The sequence below is a fragment of the Oncorhynchus tshawytscha genome, linkage group LG31 (assembly GCF_018296145.1).
Source record: "Oncorhynchus tshawytscha isolate Ot180627B linkage group LG31, Otsh_v2.0, whole genome shotgun sequence".
NCBI lineage: Eukaryota > Metazoa > Chordata > Actinopteri > Salmoniformes > Salmonidae > Oncorhynchus > Oncorhynchus tshawytscha.
In genome coordinates this window covers 8,792,944-8,811,845 of record NC_056459.1, presented here as the reverse complement: position 1 = coordinate 8,811,845, position 18,902 = coordinate 8,792,944, and the positions used below count along the sequence as shown (strand labels likewise).

Sequence of the window (18,902 nt, the reverse complement as noted above, 5' to 3'; positions counted from 1 at the left end):
TATCTCTATTCCACTGCCATCTCTGCACCATCACTGTCCATATCAGGCTTTTTGCCCTCTGCCTTACTCATTGAAACTACAACATCCCAACTACTAAGGGCTTATTTAGCCAGTACATCAACTCCCTCGTTCCCCTCCACCCCCACATGGGCTGGGACCAAACTAAATCTTATACTGTATACTATATATCTGTCTAATCCTGCCATGGGTTTGTAGTATATCATAAAGCAGGTATTGTCGGCTACGTGAGGCTCATTATGTAGATAATCTTAAGAAGAACTAACCCCTTCTCAAATATCCTAAAGGCCCATAATAATGTTGATGTGAAATGTTGGAAAAGGAGGATAAAATTGCCCCATAAAGAATTCAAAAAGTCATACAAAAGATACACATATTGTAATAATATGCAATTAAAAAGGTAGACTCAGTGATATGACATAGATGCAGAAAGTAAACCGCATAGTTGTTGCAGAAATTGACCCACTAAGAGTGTTGAAGCACACGTTCCAACTTCTCCACAGTTTTGGTCCCGTGGCTCCCACACTGTAAGAGCGTGAAGTGAACCTGTGCATATGCGCACATACTGTGTGTGACTGTGATTTCAGACATATTTCAAATGCATACGTAAAAATACACACTGTGTTAGAGTCAGTCACAAGTAAGAAAAATATACACATCTCAAGTCAATTCTGACTCAAGTCCATGCCTCTGAAATACTATAAATTATGGTAACCACATTTCTGACCAATGTAATGCATGATTAGGCTCATTGTAATAGGTTTAAAAAAAAACTGAAAATCTTGAAATGCATAATTTTATTACAATATGGAAAATAGGAAAACATCAAGCGAAGAAGTTAGGAAAAGTTGTCGATTTCTCTCTTCATTTCCTAAAATGAGGGGAAGGAAATTAAAATGTATGTCAAAGTATAAATCACTTATCAGGATTTTAAGTCATTCAAGTGACTCACATGCACATACACCAGTTAACTAATTATGCACACATTTCAATGTAGGGAATGGTTTGTTTCCATACTCAATATATTTCCTACAACAAGCGACGTAAAAGACGGAGAAGTTGTAAGCCACATACCTGTAAGAGCTCTGTCTTATCAAAGTTCTGGCGGTGTCTGTAGATGCTCTGACACAACAGAGCATATAGCTTCTCCAGCTGATGCACCTCATAGCCCTCAGTCTTGGACACAACTCTTTTGAGCAATTCCTGGACAATAAATGATACACAAATCAATGTATGATGTATGGGATATAGGATGAATGAATAAGTGTTTGGCTGTGACTTGCCATGACCATATTTCTGGTCTCCAATTTTCTGGGTGTACTTCTGATACAACTACATTGTAAGAAGCATGGCTTAACCTTCTAAAAAAATTTTTTTTTTAACTGTTCAGGAGGTTACCTTGAGTTTGTCGTGGTCCACGACCAGCTGAGGGGTCTTCTGGGTCAGGATCTCCAGGGCCTTGTCCACGTCGATCAACTGCTGCTGCTGCACCAGAGTCCTGGTGGCACGGGTCACACGCCTCACTGTTGGAAGGAAACACAGGAAGCAATCAGGAGGGTGTGATGGGGAGCTGATAAACTCAAGTCCCTTTAATCAGTGCTGGCTGAACAGGCTAATGCTAACACAATGGGATAGTGGTGTTGATATGCATATCTCCTAACATGCAAATGAGGTTTCTACCCAGTAACATTGGATCTCAAGCATTAAGTAGGGGGGCATGGTTTCCTATTCTAGAACTAAGGCACAGAAGACACAATTACAAGCATTTGCACTATTAATGTAGTTTGATTTTCTACAACAAAGCCAACCTTTTTGCATGCGTTCATTGGCCCTCATGCTGTGGTGAACACATTTACAACCAAAGGAACTCACTCTTACAGAGTATTTAAATCAGTGCAGCAATGGATGTATCCCTTTAACTGATGTGCTGTGTTGAGTTAGAGCTCCCCAACAGCTGGAGCCCAAGAGGCCAAAGGTCAGTGAAACTGAATGAGCTGTTCCCTGAGGCCAGAAGAAGTAGCTTGCTTGCTGCCCGCGTCTGGGACCCTAAAACAGACCTATGTCCCAGTCATCCTCCAACCTTACAGGCTCTTTGGTCTTTGTGGTGTGTTTCTCCCCCTGATCTACCTCCTTTGTAGGGGTGTTGTTGACTGGACTTGGGCCATGTTCCACTGGAGGGCTGGCGGTTGACTCCATTGACTGCCACCACTGGACTGGCTTGGATCCCAGATTGGACCTGTGTGAGGCCTGGCTGGTGTGAGTCGTCTGTGGGGTCTGGAGCTCGCTGTTGCCAGTCTCCATTGGGGATGGGAGTGGTGGTGGGCTGCTCTGCAACACAGGCCTCTTCCACATCCTCAGCAGGCTTAGTGGTCTTCTCTGAGGTACACTCCATAGGGGAGTCTCCACAGCCGTTCTCTAGAATAGTCTCCAAAGCCTTAGCTTGTTTCTCTTCGCCCTCCTCTATGCCATCACTCACATCTGCTTCTTCCGCCCCTGAGTTTGTGATCTCCTTGTTCGAAGAAAAGGAAGAAGTAGGTTTCTTTTTTCTTCTTCTTTATGATGCCGAAGCGCCATTTGCTTTCGCGTCGTGTTTTGGGCGGTTTCTTTTTACGGGCTAGAGGACAGGCTAGGAAAGTTAAATAGAGAAGAGAAGGTCCTTTAACATGATAGAGAACGGGACAGACAGACAGAGACTTCTCTATATCAATGAATATCATCTTCCTCTCCTCCCTGGCTCTCAATTTCCGCTCTTGCCTGCCATCGTGGTTTTCTATCTCTGGTCTTGTCTTTTGACTGGTTCACTCAACTGGAAAGAATCCTCCTCTTTCACTGTGGCTACACTTACTTCTGTTCCTGTCCTGATCCTTGGCACTTCCACTTTCTATCACTCGTAAAACATCTGGGAGGTATTAGTTTTTTGCCCTTAAACGTTTAAACACTGATAATAATAACTGCTTATGTACTGCAAATCAAGCAGTAAAAAGCTAAATCCTGAGTGCTGTCCCTTGGTGGTTGACCAGTGTCCGCCATCATTTCCACTGGATGCTCCTCTGCTCTGTAACAAATAACCTACCAATAAACAGTTAAGGAGTAGAGTGGTGAGACTTACGTGCGGGCCGTGGGGTGTTGGCAGTGAACGGGGTGCTGGCGTCTTTGCCAGTGTTACCGCCTAGCCTCTTGGACTCGGCAAATCCTTCCTCTCTGGGCAAAGTCTGGTAGTAGGAGGGGACAAACTTTGAGGACGTGCACCCTGTTAGTAGACAAACATGTTGTTAGCATTGTCAATGAAAACGATGTTTTAAGGAAAATAAGAGAGGGTTCATCTAATCATTGGACAAATAGTTAAAGAAGCCAACACGAGACACTGAAACTAATACAATAGCTAGCTGAACTTACATGATTTTATTGTTTTTGTTATTTAACTAGGCAAGTCAGTTAAGAACAAATTCTTATTTACAATGACAGCCTACCAAAAGGCAAAAATGCCTCCTGTGGGGACGGGGGTTGAGATACAACAACTGGAGACAGGTTGCGCGCACTTTATTTGGATAGTCCGGATTTCCATCTGTAGATGCTCTACAGATGGCCATACTGTCAACAAACTATCTGTTGATAAGCAACTGCTTGCTAAGGTACGGTTAGATTTAGAGTAAGGATTAAGGTTAGGGTTAAGTTTAGGGTTAGGTTAGGGCTAGGGTTAGTACATAGTTAGTTGAAATGTTACTGACTGCAGAGCATCTACAGATGGACTACAGACTATCCAAATAAAGTGTTACCGAGAGGTTTTATCATGTAGGCTAGGTCACTACTTCAGCGTTCAAATCACAGCAATATGTCAATGTTATAAGCAGCAGCAGTTACCTCTCTTGTTGCGCGACTCTCTGATCTGCTCACAGGTTCTGTTAAAGTCCTCGTCTAGTTCGTCGCGGATGATGGCGTGGGTCGTGTCCTTCAGGGCACAAGCCCGGTGACGAATCTGACGATCTGGAAACACAAAGAGAGAGACATTGATGACAGAGGTACACAGTAGGGGGCCTCGTCATCCATGGGACCAACTAACTGCAGCAGAACAATGAGAACGGACAAAGATATCTTCAGAGAGATAACGAACAAAAATAATATTGGAGTAAGATTAGCCTGGTCCCAGATCTGTTTGTTATGTCTTGCTAACTCCTGTGGTTGTTGGCAAGACAGCGCAAACAGATCTGGAACCAGGCTAGAATTACACGTCAGTTATAATATAATAATAATAACGACAACAGCACTCGGTTTAGTGAGGTGGAGACAGTTGTAGGTATACCAGATGGGTCGCTGTCAGGGTTGTACTCCAGGGCGTTCTTCCAGATCAGGTCCACGTCGTTGACAAACTCCCTGACGGTCACGTACTTGTGGAGGTCGACCTTGGACAGTACAGTGGAGAGGTCCATGGGATGCCTGATGACCTTAATATAGTCAGGAACCTTTCGAGAGAAGAAGACAAACCATTGATAAGATGGGGGACACAATACCACTCTGGTTGTTTCGGATGAGAGCGTCGGTAAAGGAGCGAAGCTACAGAAATCTGAGGTGACAACCGTGCATTCCCCTAAGGGGCCAGAGCTCACTTAGAATGCATGTACTTGTATTCAGACTTGCTAGTTAAGTATTGACTACGTTTGGGTCAGTCAACATTTAGCTTCCATTAGAGTAATCTTGACTAGCACCCTGGACTACAACACCACAAAAACACCTCTTTCCTTCCTTGTTCCTCTCTTTTTCCCCCAGTGTTTTCTCCCTACCTCTTCGATGTCCACAGGCTTAGTGAAGGCCTTGAAGCGTTTGTCCTGGGAGAGGCGCTCGGTGACGTTGCGCAGGAACAGCCTCAGCTCCCTGAGTGTGTCCTCCTCCTGCTCCTCCAGACGCAGACGCTCCCTCTCACTCATCTGCCTGGGGAGAGGAGGGGGGGCAAGGGGGAGCACCTCCATGGCATGCATCACTGAGTCAGGGGAGGGGGAGGAAGAGGGGGGTAAAGAAGGAGGGTTAAAATGGAGATGGGACACAAACAGCAATTATACCAAGTGATTATCAAAAGGCATAAATATCTAGTAGGTACAGGCTTTCTTCTTGGACGCGGGTGCCTTGGCAGTCTGGCTAAGGATGAGATTCTCAAAGAACTTCCTTCTCTCCTGCTGGGTGGGAATTTGGATAGAGTGCACCTCTCCATACTCCATCCGGAACAGAGTCTGGATCTGAGAGAGACAAAGTGTAGAATAGTTACCTCAGTGACTATTTAGGGTCTTCACCTCTACAAAGAGTATTTACTAAAGTGTAAAAAAAAAAAGAATGTGGTTACGAATCTACTCATGGGTTGAGTAGCCCAGTAAGGTCCAGGGATCACTTCTCTACAGTACTTGTATTGTAATGCATGACGGGAGAAGCCCAGATATGACCTACCTCGTCGGCCAGGTCGCGGTGAGCCACATTGCTGGTGGCCAGCAGCATGATGGGGGAGAAGGAGGGGATGTCTTGCAGCAGGCTGAGGAAGGTGGCCTTGAGGGCCGAGCCCACCGTGTCCCACCACTGTTGGATGTGGGGGATGTACATTATGCTGGGGGAGGTCCGCTTGGCCTCGCAGAACACCTGGGGCAGACAGGGCGAGAGGGGCTAAGAGGTCAATGACTGTGTATCACTTGCCAACCTAGCACTTAGGTCGGGATTGAAACACCGACATCTCGCTGCATTTGACTGAGTAATTATTTGCTTGATGGAGTTAGCCTTTCTACAATGAAGTCAACTCTGGGGCTATAATTCTCTGCACCACAAATGAGTGTAGCAAGTCGGTGTGCATTTTAACATTTTACTTCTAAAGGCTACATTAGTTCCAGCCAGTACCTGTGCACAGGCCTCCTCGGGTGAGGTACAGCTGACTCCAAACAGCACAGCCATGTCCAGGGTGTAGACGGGGAACTTCTCCAGGGCATGGAGCACGGCGGGGGCCAGGTGGGAGCTTTGACCCGCCCCGGGACGCCCAGCCAGCAGCAGCCTGGGCCGGTAGGTGGTGGGGTGACAGATCGCACTCCTGAAACAGAGGCGAGCGGAGAGGTGAAGTGAATGGAGACTCAAGGATGTGATTATGAATGGAAACAATGAGAATAGGGTGTTTCTTTCAAGGCAGAACGTATCTACAAATTACAGGTAGGCTACATCTTACCTGGCAAAATGGAGGAAGCTCCCTTTGGTGGTGGTGTGTTTGGTGATGGAATTATTGGACGAGGGGCCCTCGTCCCCACTGTACATGATTTCATCCTCCAGAATGCTGTCTGTCAGATCTGATCAAAGGAAAAACTTGATCAAGTAATTGCAACAACTGAACTTAACCAATGATCCTCTCTAATAGTGACCTAGCTTGGTCCCACATCTGTTTGTGTTGTATAGCCAACATTGGCATGACATTGACCATAGGATTCGGTAAGACAGCACAAATCAATCTGGGACCAGATAACAATGGCCGTGACTTAGTTCTCAGACAAAACTTAACCCGACCCACCTGCATCCCTCTTCCTCTTGAGGCCCTGTTCGGCGTGGGGGAAGAGCTTCTGCACTGCGTCCAGCACGTTGGTGAGGGCGGGGCCCAGCAGGGGCGTAACCACAGGGGTCAGGGCCTTGGCAGGGGACGACACAGCCCTCTGGGAGGCTGGCACCATCTTCCTCATGGCGGCCACAAAGTCCCGGCTGTTGATGTTGATGGAGCCCACGTCCAGCAGGAGCTTCTGGGACGTGCCGTAGATCTGGGGGTAGCGCCGGCGCAGCGCGCACAGGGCCGCTTCTGCACACACCGCCTTGATGTCGGCGCCGCAGTAGCCTGGGGTGCATAGGGGGAAGGTTGTGGTTAATACGTGGCATGTGTCAGATTGACTGTGGAACTGTGTTAAATCGATAGATGAATTGTGGTGATCTGTCTGAATATTATGAGACAACAAAACAACATATTTTTGTTCTTACAATTATTGTACAATCTTGACTTGCCCAACGCTAGAGTTGATTTGGTAAACATTAAATCACCTACCGACACATTTATCAGCCAACTCTTCCAGGAAAGGATCGGACGGTGTAGGATTCCACTGTCTGGTGTGAATCTTTAGGATATCTTTCCGGGACTGAAGTTGTCGACAGAAATGAAAGATAAGTGCACGAATAAAAAGTAACTGCATGTAGGCCTCTCAAGTCAAAGGAAGATTTGGATGGACATTTGAGTTTTGCACGCACACATATTAACTCAAATGAGTCTTACCTCCCGATCAGGGAGGCCAAAGAGGAACTCCCTGTCGAAGCGTCCGGGGCGTCTGAGGGCGGGGTCGATGGAGTCCAGTCGGTTGGTGGCGCCGATCACCACCACCTCTCCTCGGCTATCCAGGCCATCCATTAGTGCCAGCAGGGTGGACACGATGGAACTGCAGGAAGGAACCACGAGTTGGGAGTATACAATGTTTAGTATGCAGGCACAATCAATGGTAAGTCTTTGTAATCAGTGGAGTGAGAAATGAGAGTGGCTGAAATGTCTCACCTGTGGATCTGGTCTTGACGACTGGAGCGAACCGGAGCCAACCCATCGATTTCGTCAAAGAAGATAATGGCTGGCCGCATCTGGTAGGCCTGTGGGTACAAATAATGATTCATCCTATCAATGCAAGTATGTCCCTATATAATAGACATGACCGTCAAACACAGTATAGCCAGCCACCCATTTCACAACAAGAGACCAATAGTGAGTGACTTGAGCAGGAAATGCTGATAGGCACATACTAGACTCAATGGTCTCACTAAGACTGAATACACCAGTGATAACTATATTAATGATCTTTAGTGTGCTGTATGAGGGACTGTACTGTACCTGGTCAAAGAGCAGCCTGAGCTGGCGTTCCGACTCTCCCACCCACTTGCTCAAGCAGTCGGCCCCCTTCCTCATGAAGAAGGCCACCTTCCTCTCCCCCTGGCTGCACTCGTTGGCCAGCGCTCTGGCCACCAGGGTCTTCCCCGTACCAGGGGGACCGTAGAACAGGCAGCCCCTGCAACAGACAGGGAATTTTCTTTGAATGGATCCTTGCAAAGGACTCAAAGGATCCAAGAGCCAATGAAATGAAGAGTGAATGAGGCTGTGATTAGAGTTAGGGTGGGGTGGGGCTTCAGTCCATTGACAGGATCCATTCTAGTCGCTCACCCAAGTAAATTCCTCATCCTGTTGTAGGCTAATTCCTCACAATGTCATTATGGTAAGCTACCCCAAAGGCAATATAAATCAATAGTCAAAATAACTGCAAGTTACCCAACAAAATATGTTAGCTATTCAACCCTAAAACAATTTCTCACCTTGGGGGCTGGATCCTGAACTTCTCAAACACCTCTGGATAGAGCAGAGGGAAGACTACCATCTCCTTCAGGGCAGAAATGTGGCTTGTCAGACCGCCAACAGTGTCAAAGCACACCTTTGGAGGGAAGAGAGGGGGTTGGATCTTTACATAGGAGATGCAGTCTGATAACTTAAAGATCATATAATGTAGGCAAACCAACTTTTGAGATTAAAACGGCTTCAAATAATTTAATTGTGATGTTTAGAGCTCACCGACTGGTCAATCGCCATGGGGTCGACATCCGCAAGACTCGCACCCATCTTCATTCTGTCCTTATTGATTCCCCAAATGTCCTCTTTGCGCAAATTCAGCGGCAGACACCTGAGAGGGATTCCAAATGAAAGAGATTGTGGTTTTGGCAAGCTTATTCTGACCAGAAGCTCAAAACCACACTGGATTCCACTGGTGTGAAATATTGGACAGATTTAGCTTTAAAATCCAAATAATTATGTTCTGTTCGTGGTGTCAGTCGTCTCATACAGAGAAACTCTTGAGCAACATCATGTGTTCACTCCAAAAGGTCTGGCACCCAATGAAGCTCACCAAGGAGATATCACCAGAATAACCAAGATGGAACCTTTGTCTATTATTATTACATCATCGATCACCACCACTCATGATGTCATAGACACAGTTCAAAAACATTCAGGAATGGGGAATCATTGCTCTGCTCACCCATGTTCATTATCCTTTAAATATTCAATCGTGTCCAAGATAATATGCCATGGTAAATAACAGATGATCAGTAAACAATAATATGTAACAAAACATAGTTTTCTCCTTTCTTTAGTACTACTTTCTAGGGTAGATTTCAACTGTGAACTAAATTAAACATGTTATCATTATAGGGACAAGTCAAACTGTTGAAGTGTGTCAAATTGCTTGCTCATGATGACATGTTCACTGACCTGTTCTTGGCTTCTTGCTCTGTGTCTTCCTCATCAGAGGAGTCTTCCTCATCAGAGGAGCTGGCTTTGTAGGTGTGCCAAGCATGCTTTCTCCTGTGGGTCAAAGCAAACCATAAGGAGACAGAGAAAGGAAAAAACTTCACTGCTTTACTGTACTGCTCTCTCCCAACGTTGTCAGTCCCCAATAACAAATGAGAGACTTACGTTGTTTAAATTGTGCCAAAGACTCACCTGCCTATGGACCCAATCCTGTTGTTTGAAACAGCGAAAAAAGAAAAATATTAACCATCACAATGAAAAGTAATATATATTGACAAGACCCTAAAATAATAGCCCATAATAATATATAAAACCATAACCATTTATAAGGACCCAACCCATGAAACACAGCATTAATGGACCCTACAACATATTTTGGTCAAAACAAAGATTTTTTGGGGTCAAAACAAATATCTGGACACTATGAAACCAATGTACGGGCTAAGACTATTGGTAAAGTGCCAGTACTGTGAAGTACAGTACTGTGGGATGGACCTGCCACTCCTTCTGCTGGTGGTGTGGACACTCCTGGGCACTGAGGCACTGATGCGGTAGCTCTCTCTAGTGGAAGATGCCTGGCGGTCAAAAAACATGGGAGGCTGCTTCCTGGATTCTACAGATGAAACAGTGAGAGAGGCATAACATCATGATAAGCACTGATCTTGGCCACTAGTCAATCATTTCAGAGTGGGAGTGCTGATCTAGGATCAGTTTTCCGAGCCGGCCACGGGTGCACCTCAGCCATGCTCAAGGTACTAAACGATATCATAACCGCCATCGATAAAAGACAGTACTGTGCAGCCGTCTTCATCGAACTGGCCAAGGCTTTCGACTCTGTCAATCACCGTATTCTTATCGGCAGACCCAACAGCCTTGGTTTTTCTAATGACTGCCTCGCCTTGTTCACCAACTACTTTGCAGACAGAGTTCAGTGTGTCAAATCGGAGGGCACATTGTCCAGACCTCTGGCAGTCTCTATGGTGGTACCGCAGGGTTCAATTCTCGGGCCGACTCTTTTCTCTGTATATATCAATGATGTCGCTCTTGCTGCGGTCGATTCCCTGATCCACCTCTACGCAGACGACACCATTCTGTATACTTCTGGCCCTTCCTTGGACACTGTGCTAACTAACCTCCAAACGAGCTTCAATGCCATACAACACTCCTTCCGTGGCCTCCAACTGCTCTTAAACGCTAGTAAAACCAAATGCATGCTTTTCAACCGTTCGCTGCCCGCACCCGCCCGCCCGACTAGCATCACCACCCTGGACGGTTCCGACCTAGAATATGTGGACAACTACAAATACCTAGACTGTAAACTCTCCTTCTAGACTCATATTAAACATCTCCAATTCAAAATCAAATCTACAATCGGCTTTCTATTTCGCAACAAAGCCTCCACTCACGCCGCCAAACTTACCCTAGTAAAACTGACTATCCTACCGATCCTCAACTTCGGCGATGTCATCTACAAAATAGCTTCCAATACTCTACTCAGCAAACTGGATGCAGTCTATCACAGTGCCATTCATTTTGTTACCAAATCACCTTATGCCACCCACCACTGCGACCTGTATGCTCTAGTCGGCTGGCACTCGCTACATATTCATTGCCAGACCCACTGACTCCAGGTCATCTATAAGTCTATGCTAGGTAAAGCTCCGCCTTATCTCTGTTCTCAGTTCACGATAACAACACCCACCCGTAGCACACGTTCCAGCAGGTATATCTCACTGATCTTTCCTTTAGCCAACACCTCATTTGGCCGCCTTTCCTTCCAGTTCTCTGCTGCCAGTGACTGGAACGAATTACAAAAATCGTTGAAGTTGGAGACTTTTATTTCCCTCACTAACTTTAAAAATCAGCTATCTGAGCAGCTAACCGATCGCTGCAGCTGTACATAGTCCATCTGTAATTAGTCCACCCAATCTACCTACCTCATCCCCATACTGTTTTTATTTTATTTACTTTTCTGCTCTTTTGCACACCAGTATCTCTACTTGCACATCATCATCTGCTCATTTATCACTCCAGTGTTAATCTGCTAAATTGTAATAATTCGCTCATATGGCCTATTTATAGCCTACCTCCTCATGCCTTTTGCACACACTGTATATAGACTTTATTTTTTTTCCTACTGTGTCATTGACTTGTTTATTGTGTTATTGGCTTGTTTATTGTTTACTCCATGTGTAACTGTGTTGTTGTCTGTGTCATACTGCTTTGCTTTATCTTGGCCAGGTTGCAGTTGTAAATGAGGACCTGGTTAAATAAAGGTGGGGGGAAATGTTTTGCTTTTTAGATCAGAATATTTTGTGGAGCTATGCTCTGATGAAGGTCGACTGATCGAAGGCTTACCTACTATTAAAATACATTTGCATCTGACTTGAGGTGTGCATAGACTTTTTCCTGTTTTTCCAGTTTCATATTTTGCCTCCAGCACCTTTTACTTATTGGTTTTGGGTGTGCGGTAGACTCTTATTATTATTATATACGAGATCATCATGAATAACATGGACTGGGGACCTGATCCCAATCAGCACTGCGACATTCTTCCACGAAATGGGTGCCTTTTGATATTTTAAGTAGAAATTGTGCACCAATATTGAATATTAAAAGCCTGTTATATTAAATTAAGTGACCTTCAATAAAGACCACATGGAGAATTTAATCTGATTATTTATATAAAGACTTGCTAAAGTGCCCAAACTCAGCATGTCCCTCCGTGCACCCTCTGCAGATTTTAACTAACTCAACCCCAGAATTCCTCCAAGTTTTCACCATAATTGGACAGCCCTAGTTATTTTGTTGCTTTGACACAGTCATTTCTGAAGATTATTATCTATTTAATGTGATTAATTGACATCTTTCCCTCATTTTAAGGTCAAACCTGTTATGTGAAACAATTCCTTAAAACATATTTTCGAAAGAAATTGAACATTGAATAGTCAAACCCTAGTGTAAAAGCTTGTCCTACTCTTTTGGACCATTTGCTGGTGTTTTGTGATGGAAAAGACGTCAAGCCTGTTACCCATAGATAGATAGGCTAGAAATGTTTTAATTTCATTTTTTGGGGTGAAAAAGGGGGATTTATGGTTGAGTTAAGAGGAAATCGTCAACCCTTTACGGTCAACCCTGCTACCATATTTGGCACTTATGATAGTAATCTTTTCATTTAACCTCTTGAGATGGGGAAACATGTTTTTTTATGAACTAGTTGAACATGTGCTCTTTATGACAGAATGTTTCAATTAGATTAAATAAAGTTAATTGTTTTTTTGGACCAACTTCTCAAAAGGAATTGGTGGAACGACCCTGCTATGCTCATTAATTGAGATGAATAGTTAAGTAAATGACGGAGAACATTTTTCAGAAGACTAGTTCAGCAAAGAGTAATAACCATCCAGAGGGGCCTGGTAGCAAAGCACTGCTTTTTTCTGTCGAGGTTCATAGCGCTTGCTGTTATTGTCGTCTTTATCGTGCTCCTCATCTCCGTGGTCCTCATCATCGTCATCCTCCTCACCATCGTCACCAGAGTACTCTGGAAATAGGTATTGGATCAAAAGTTAATGAATTCATGTTATGGTCAAACATGACTTTGACCTAAACTACAATAGAAACAGACCTTCCGTTTCTTGTTTGGAAACTGCTTTTACAGTTGGACAATCAGTAGTCTTCTTCCGCTGGGCTTTAGAAGAGATCCTCTGAAATTCAAACAACTTCATAGATACAACTGGTATGGTATTGCCATTTCCTTTCATCAGTGGCCTGCATGACACAATGGTACATATCTCAGTGAGACTTCAATCTCAAAGGGTATTATTGGTCATTTCCTTCCACTAGTCTTATTTCCCATATCTCAAGGTTAATTTGGTGAAATTCAAATGAACGTTCACTGAATATACAAAACATTAAGAACACCTGCTCTTTCCATGACATAGACTGACTAGGTGAATCCAGCTGGAAGCTATGATCCCTTACTAATGTCACTTGTTAAATCCACTTAAAATCCGTGTAGATGAAAGGGAGGAGACAGGTTAAAGAAGGGTTTTTAAGCCCTTGAGACAAATGTGACAAGGATTGTGTATGTGTGCCATTCAGAGGGTGAATGGCAAAGATAAAAAATGTAAGTGCCTTTGAACGAGGTATGGTAGTAGGTTTTAGGCACAACGGTTTGTCAAGAACTGCAACGTTGCTGGGGTTTTCACACTCAACAGTTTCCTGCATTAATCAAGAATGGTCCACCACCCAAAGACCATCCAAACAACTTGACACAACTATGGGAAACATTGGAGTCAACATGGGCCAGCATCCCTGTGGAACGCTTTTGACACCTTGTAGAGTTTCAGTCAGCTGCTGGTGAATGAGGCAACAATATGACAACAGTGTGAATTGTGTTCCTAAATACACAGCACAGAGGGCTGCTGAGGGCAGAGAAAGAGCACGAGAGAGATAGAGGGTGGTGGACCACAGATGGGTGCAACACCCTTACAATGGCCTGATAAGAGATTGTGTGGCAGCAGAAGATATAGAGCCTAGAAAAAGTGGCCGGTTGTTATGCAAACACATTTCTACAGTGCAACAAGCCCTTGTGTTTGGGTAGAGTTAGTGTGAGTCTTCAATGCCAATCTCAAAGGGGGAGCATGTCAATGAATGGTTTCTTATTATTTGCAAATTATACGGCATAAATATAGCCCTGTATTGTATTTCATCCCCGTCTTTGCGGATGGCTGAATGACAAAATTATATTTTACGAACTGGAAAAAGCCTCACTGTTTGTTCTGAGTTTTTCAAGTGGCAGCGCATCTTATTCATGTCATCAATCTTGTGGAGGACTGCCTCAGCAGCGCTATGGAGAAAAACAAGTAACAATATAACTTCTGATAGTATCTTTCTTTAGCATGATTTCATGGAGGTTTTGGGTCCCAATGCAATAAGAATTAAAATTGTGTACTTATCATTTTGGGGCAGAAGTAGAGGAATTAGTAATAAGCCTATAATAACCAACATGTCTGACATCTGTAATAACCCTCACATAACCCTCACAAATGGTTCTAACTGACTTGCCTAGTTAAAGGTTAAATAAAAAATATTTTAAAATACTCCCTGTATTAGGACTATTCCCATGTTACACACTCTACTGGGGAAGTACACAAGAGACTGTGGAGCAAGGACACATGGGGGGGGGGGTCAGGGTTATGTGGTGACGCTTCTTACTTAGGGATGAGGTAGTCAATCATGGACTGTTGGTATCTGGTGCTGCGTCGCACAACCCCATGGGGTCCTTCTGGTCTAGGAGACCCCTCTGGAACAGGTATTCAAAACAATTCATGTCATTCACAATTTCATGTAGGTAAATGATTCTGTGAATGAGAATGATTATTTAAATGGAGTAAATTGTGTGACATCCTCGTAAAAAGTGTTTTGTAGTTGTGTGTGTTATGACATGCATGTCTAAATAGATGTTCTAGGAAAGATCTTGTTTGCATCATAATGTGAAACATGCTTTAGGCTGACCAATTTGGTCATCTTCACAGGCCCCATTGACCTGAAACCTGGGTGATTTCCTGTGAAGGAATAACAAAAAAATAACATTAAAATATCATAAGAATGCTTGATGGTATCTGAATCAAAATGGTCTGTAGGACTAGCCTGGGTAACATTATGTTTAGTTAACATTCCACTCCCTGTAATTAAGCAAACACAGAGTAGGCCTACAAACAGACTAGTACCCATGCTACTGACTCCCGACAAAGACGCATCTGGACTTTATATCTGGCTTATGGATAGAAACATTAGCCTACCAATCAATATTTAACTATTGAGAACTGACTTACCTTGTTATCTTCCTGACAGGTCTCCCATTCTCTGGTGTTTGTCCATTTAGCTCTTCCAAGAGGATAATATGCCGATCATTCTGACCAATATATCCCTGAGAAAGAGAACAGCAGAACTCAAATAAAACTGTATTGGTCAACCTTGAAGGCATTGACAATCAATTGTCTTCCATCTGTTGAATATAAATTAAGTTTGTTTTGACAAAGTTTAGAAATGTTCTGCATAGCTAACCTACAATTAAGATTTTAAAAATTCGGTGACATTATTTACAGATTGCCGTTTGCACAGAGGTAGCTGACAATATTTTCATGAGGACACCGTAGAACGTTTGTTCACGCACTGACTGTCATTTGTTCAACTCACGTTAGTCAAGCGTGCGGACTTTCTCCATGAAGTCAGCTGGGATGGTAAATCGGCATCTGGTTGTGAAGACTGAAGTGTTGATTGGTGTGCTTCCGAAATGCTACGTATGATCACCATCGTGTTGAATAAACTGCGCGTTTAATGAGTTTACTAGCTAATACTGCTGTCAATTATTCACAATTGCAATGTTAACAATGGTATGTATCGATCTCCCATCTCCATATAATTGCAGATTGTTAACGACCTCCTAGCAAATTTTGAGATGTCAAAACTACTGTGCGTGTATAATTTCAAAACACAGCATTCTGGCACCATCCACGTCACAAACCGTATGCCTGGCTGCGTTCGTTTTACATCGCCTGCGGTGGAAAGGATATATGGGGATTCCTTTGCAAAATGTTTTTTAAATGGAAGCAAACGGAACGAAACGGGGAGGGACTGACCTGAATTTGTTCAATAGAAACTCGTTTTAGTTGCAAACGTTCAACTGGACTAATAATTACCAGAGGTGTGAAGTACTTTAGTAAAAATACTTTAAAGTACTACTTAAGTACTTTTGGGGGGGTATCTGCACTTTACCTTTTATATTTTTGCCAACGTTTACTTCACTTCATTCCTAAAGAAAATAATGTACTTTTTACTCCATACATTTTCCCTGACTCCCAAAGTACTTACATTTTGCCAGGAAAATGGTCCAATTCACACTTTAAGAGAACATCACTGGTCATCCCTACTGCCTCTGATCTGGCAGATTCATTATACACAAATGCTTTGTAAATGATGTCTGAGTATTGGAGTGTACCCCTGGTTATCCATCAATAAAAGAAAATCATTTGTGCATTCTGGTTTGCTTAATATAGGGAATTTGAAATGATCAATACTTTTACTTTTGATAATTAAGTACATTTGAGCAATTCCATTTACTTTTGATACTTAAGTATATTTAAAACCAAATAGTTTTAGACTTTTACTCAAGTAGTATTTTACTGGGTGACTTTCACTTTTAGTTGAGTCATAAAAAAAAGTGACCTTTATTTAACCAGACAAGTCAGTCTGTGTGGTATGACAAGTTCTTAATAAACAGCACAAAAGAGAGAAGGTTGTTGTATCCTTCTGCCCACGACACCATCCACCAATGAGGAGTTGACCAGAACAGACGAAGAGCATCCATTCAGTAGTTAAGTTGAGCTAACATTAGCGAGGCAGACTAGCTAGCTCAATGGTTCCTAAACTAGGGGGGGGGTCACCGGATATGAAAATGGGGTCGGAGAATTTCCACAATCCTGGTAAAAAAAAAGTTATATTGTAATGTCATCTTTGTCTCTCAATCATTGTAATGTGCTTAACCTTAAAAACCACAATTAAAATGATTCAAATCTAAGTTCAAATTCAACCAGAGCGCCCTGAGATCATGGGAATAGGCTGAACTTGAATCATTCCCACGGTGAATGGCTAAGCCCACTACACTATGAAACCACACACTATTGTAGAGACTTTGATATTACTGGCCGCAATTGATATGGTGAAAACAATGTGTGGGGAGGCAGAGGTACAGACACTCACATCAATACCTTTGTCAGATAACACTGTGAAACTAAGAATTGATGCTATAGCTAGCAATCAAGAGGAAACTGACTGAACGACTCAAACTCCCCACCTTATGCTCTCCAAATGGACGTTAGCTGTGAGGGCCGAGATGCATTGACCTTTGTTCGCTACATGTCGGGGGGTGGTATTCACAAGGATATTTTGTTTTGTCTCACGATTCCCGAGCATGAAATGGCACAGTGAATGTTCAGTGTGCTGCATAGCTATATTGATGAAAAACAGATTCCATGGGATCGAATTGTGTGCTTTTGAACAGATGGGGCTCCATCTATGGCAGGATGACGGGCAGGCCTCTGCACTCTAGTTATGAATGAGTCTCCTTCTGCCATATGGACGCATTGTATGATACACCTACTGAGCTATAATGGATACACCGAGTGCAACTGGCAGCAAAAGAGCTAAGCGCAGAACTCTGAGATATGCAGCAGGCAACTTCGATTGTAGGCTAAACCACTGTTTACAAAACTATGTAGAGCAGTGGAGGCTCCTCAGAGAAGGACCAATGATTTACAACAAAACATTTTGGTAAAACATTTAAAAAGTTATCCTTTTTAGATAAAACTATACTAAATATAATCACGTCACCAAATCATTGATTAAAACATACTATTATGCAATGGTCTACAGTAGTCCCAACAGCACTCTGTAGGGTAGCACCATGGTGTAGCCAGAAGACAGCTAGCTTCCGTCTTCCTCTGGCTACATTGACTTCAATACAAAACCTAGGAGGCTCATGGTTCTCACCCACTTCTACAGACTTACACAGTAATTATGACAACTTCCGGAGGACGTCCTCCAACCTATCAGAGCTCTTGCAGCATGAACTGACATGTTGCCAACCCAATCAAAGGATCAGAGAATGAATAGAGTAAGATAGAGTAGTTGACTCAGAGAGAAAAAGACAATAGTTGAACAGTTTTGAACAAATTAATTTCTTCCAAAATGGAGAAGCAAGTGTGTTTTTTCCCTCACTTTCAGTTTCACTTAGCTAGCAAATGCAGCTAGCTAGTTTAGCCTACTCAAACAGAGGGATGCTATATTAGCTAGCTGTCTATGACTATCCAACAACACTGGAACTCTTGCAAGTCAAGGTATGCTTTCGGGTTTAAAAATGTATTTGCCCCCGGGGCCCGCCTGTGTAAGAGCTAAACTGCTTACTGACTGTACACTAACGTTACTGCATGATTGTAGCAGGTTTACTAATGCATTAGTTCTATTAGCTATGTTGACTATGTTGTTACTTTATGATATGGTTTGGCTTGGAAAGGTTGTCTCGCCTCGTCACATACAGCTGATGTGTTGTGCATTGATGTCCACAAGCAACGAAGGGAAAAGGTGAGAGGAGTAGAGCACATAGATGCGAGAAGGAATACAACGTGGCTGTTATGAAAATTAACTGTGTTTACGTGTGATCAGGGGTGTATTCATTCTACCTATTTTGTTGAAAATAAATCTTAAAACGGAACATAACAGGGATAAACATACATGATTTTGTCCAATAGAAACTCTAATTTGCAAGTGTTGGACTAATGATTACACCCTATATCAGCTAGATGCAGGCAAAAGTGTGCAAGGCGGTATTGAATGTGTGTTGACCTGTGTGCACCTACAGTACCAGTTTGATGTCTTCACTATTATTCTACAATTTAGAAAATAGTAAAACATAAAGAAAAACCCTTGAATGAGGTGGTGTCCAAACTTTTGACTGGTACTGTACATTATAAACATTCATTCATAGGCT

General features: G+C 43.2%; 1 protein-coding gene across 6 annotated transcripts; it reads right to left on the bottom strand.

The window, feature by feature from the left end:
* Positions 1–798: 798 nt before the first annotated feature.
* On the bottom strand, positions 799–15,928 carry LOC112233329 (ATPase family AAA domain-containing protein 2). Of its 6 annotated transcripts, none has more exons than XM_024400887.2 (28): positions 15,554–15,927; positions 15,190–15,284; positions 14,870–14,919; positions 14,570–14,657; positions 14,126–14,201; positions 12,978–13,056; positions 12,753–12,893; positions 9,836–9,965; positions 9,545–9,562; positions 9,314–9,406; positions 8,618–8,726; positions 8,365–8,480; positions 7,889–8,063; positions 7,562–7,650; positions 7,289–7,448; positions 7,064–7,154; positions 6,545–6,859; positions 6,209–6,326; positions 5,890–6,076; positions 5,452–5,637; positions 5,111–5,246; positions 4,797–4,993; positions 4,319–4,478; positions 3,880–4,002; positions 3,128–3,268; positions 1,417–1,541; positions 1,093–1,221; positions 799–889 (listed from the first exon to the last, which is right to left on the bottom strand). In XM_024400887.2, the coding sequence occupies exons 1-28, from the start codon at positions 15,668–15,670 to the stop codon at positions 857–859; spliced, it is 3,477 nt and encodes a 1,158-aa protein (XP_024256655.1). In that variant the 5' UTR covers positions 15,671–15,927; the 3' UTR covers positions 799–856. The 6 variants fall into 6 exon arrangements, 4 of the variants coding, with proteins under 4 accessions (XP_024256655.1, XP_024256656.1, XP_042166326.1 ...); XM_024400888.2 differs by having other exon boundaries at positions 9,848–9,965; XM_042310392.1 differs by lacking the exon at positions 15,554–15,927 and adding an exon at positions 15,426–15,526.
* Positions 15,929–18,902: the final 2,974 nt, after the last annotated feature.

Bases quoted from the DNA above. Each gene is read 5' to 3' on its own strand.
- LOC112233329 (XM_024400887.2), bottom strand. From the start codon at position 15,670: ATGGTGATCATACGTAGCATTTCGGAAGCACACCAATCAACACTTCAG. The intron at 9,966-12,752 runs GTTATTACTCTT...TTTCATCTGTAG, and splicing joins CTACCAGGCCCCTCTGGATG to AATCCAGGAAGCAGCCTCCC. The intron at 890-1,092 runs GTATGTGGCTTA...CCCTCATTTTAG, and splicing joins ATAAGACAGAGCTCTTACAG to GAAATGAAGAGAGAAATCGA.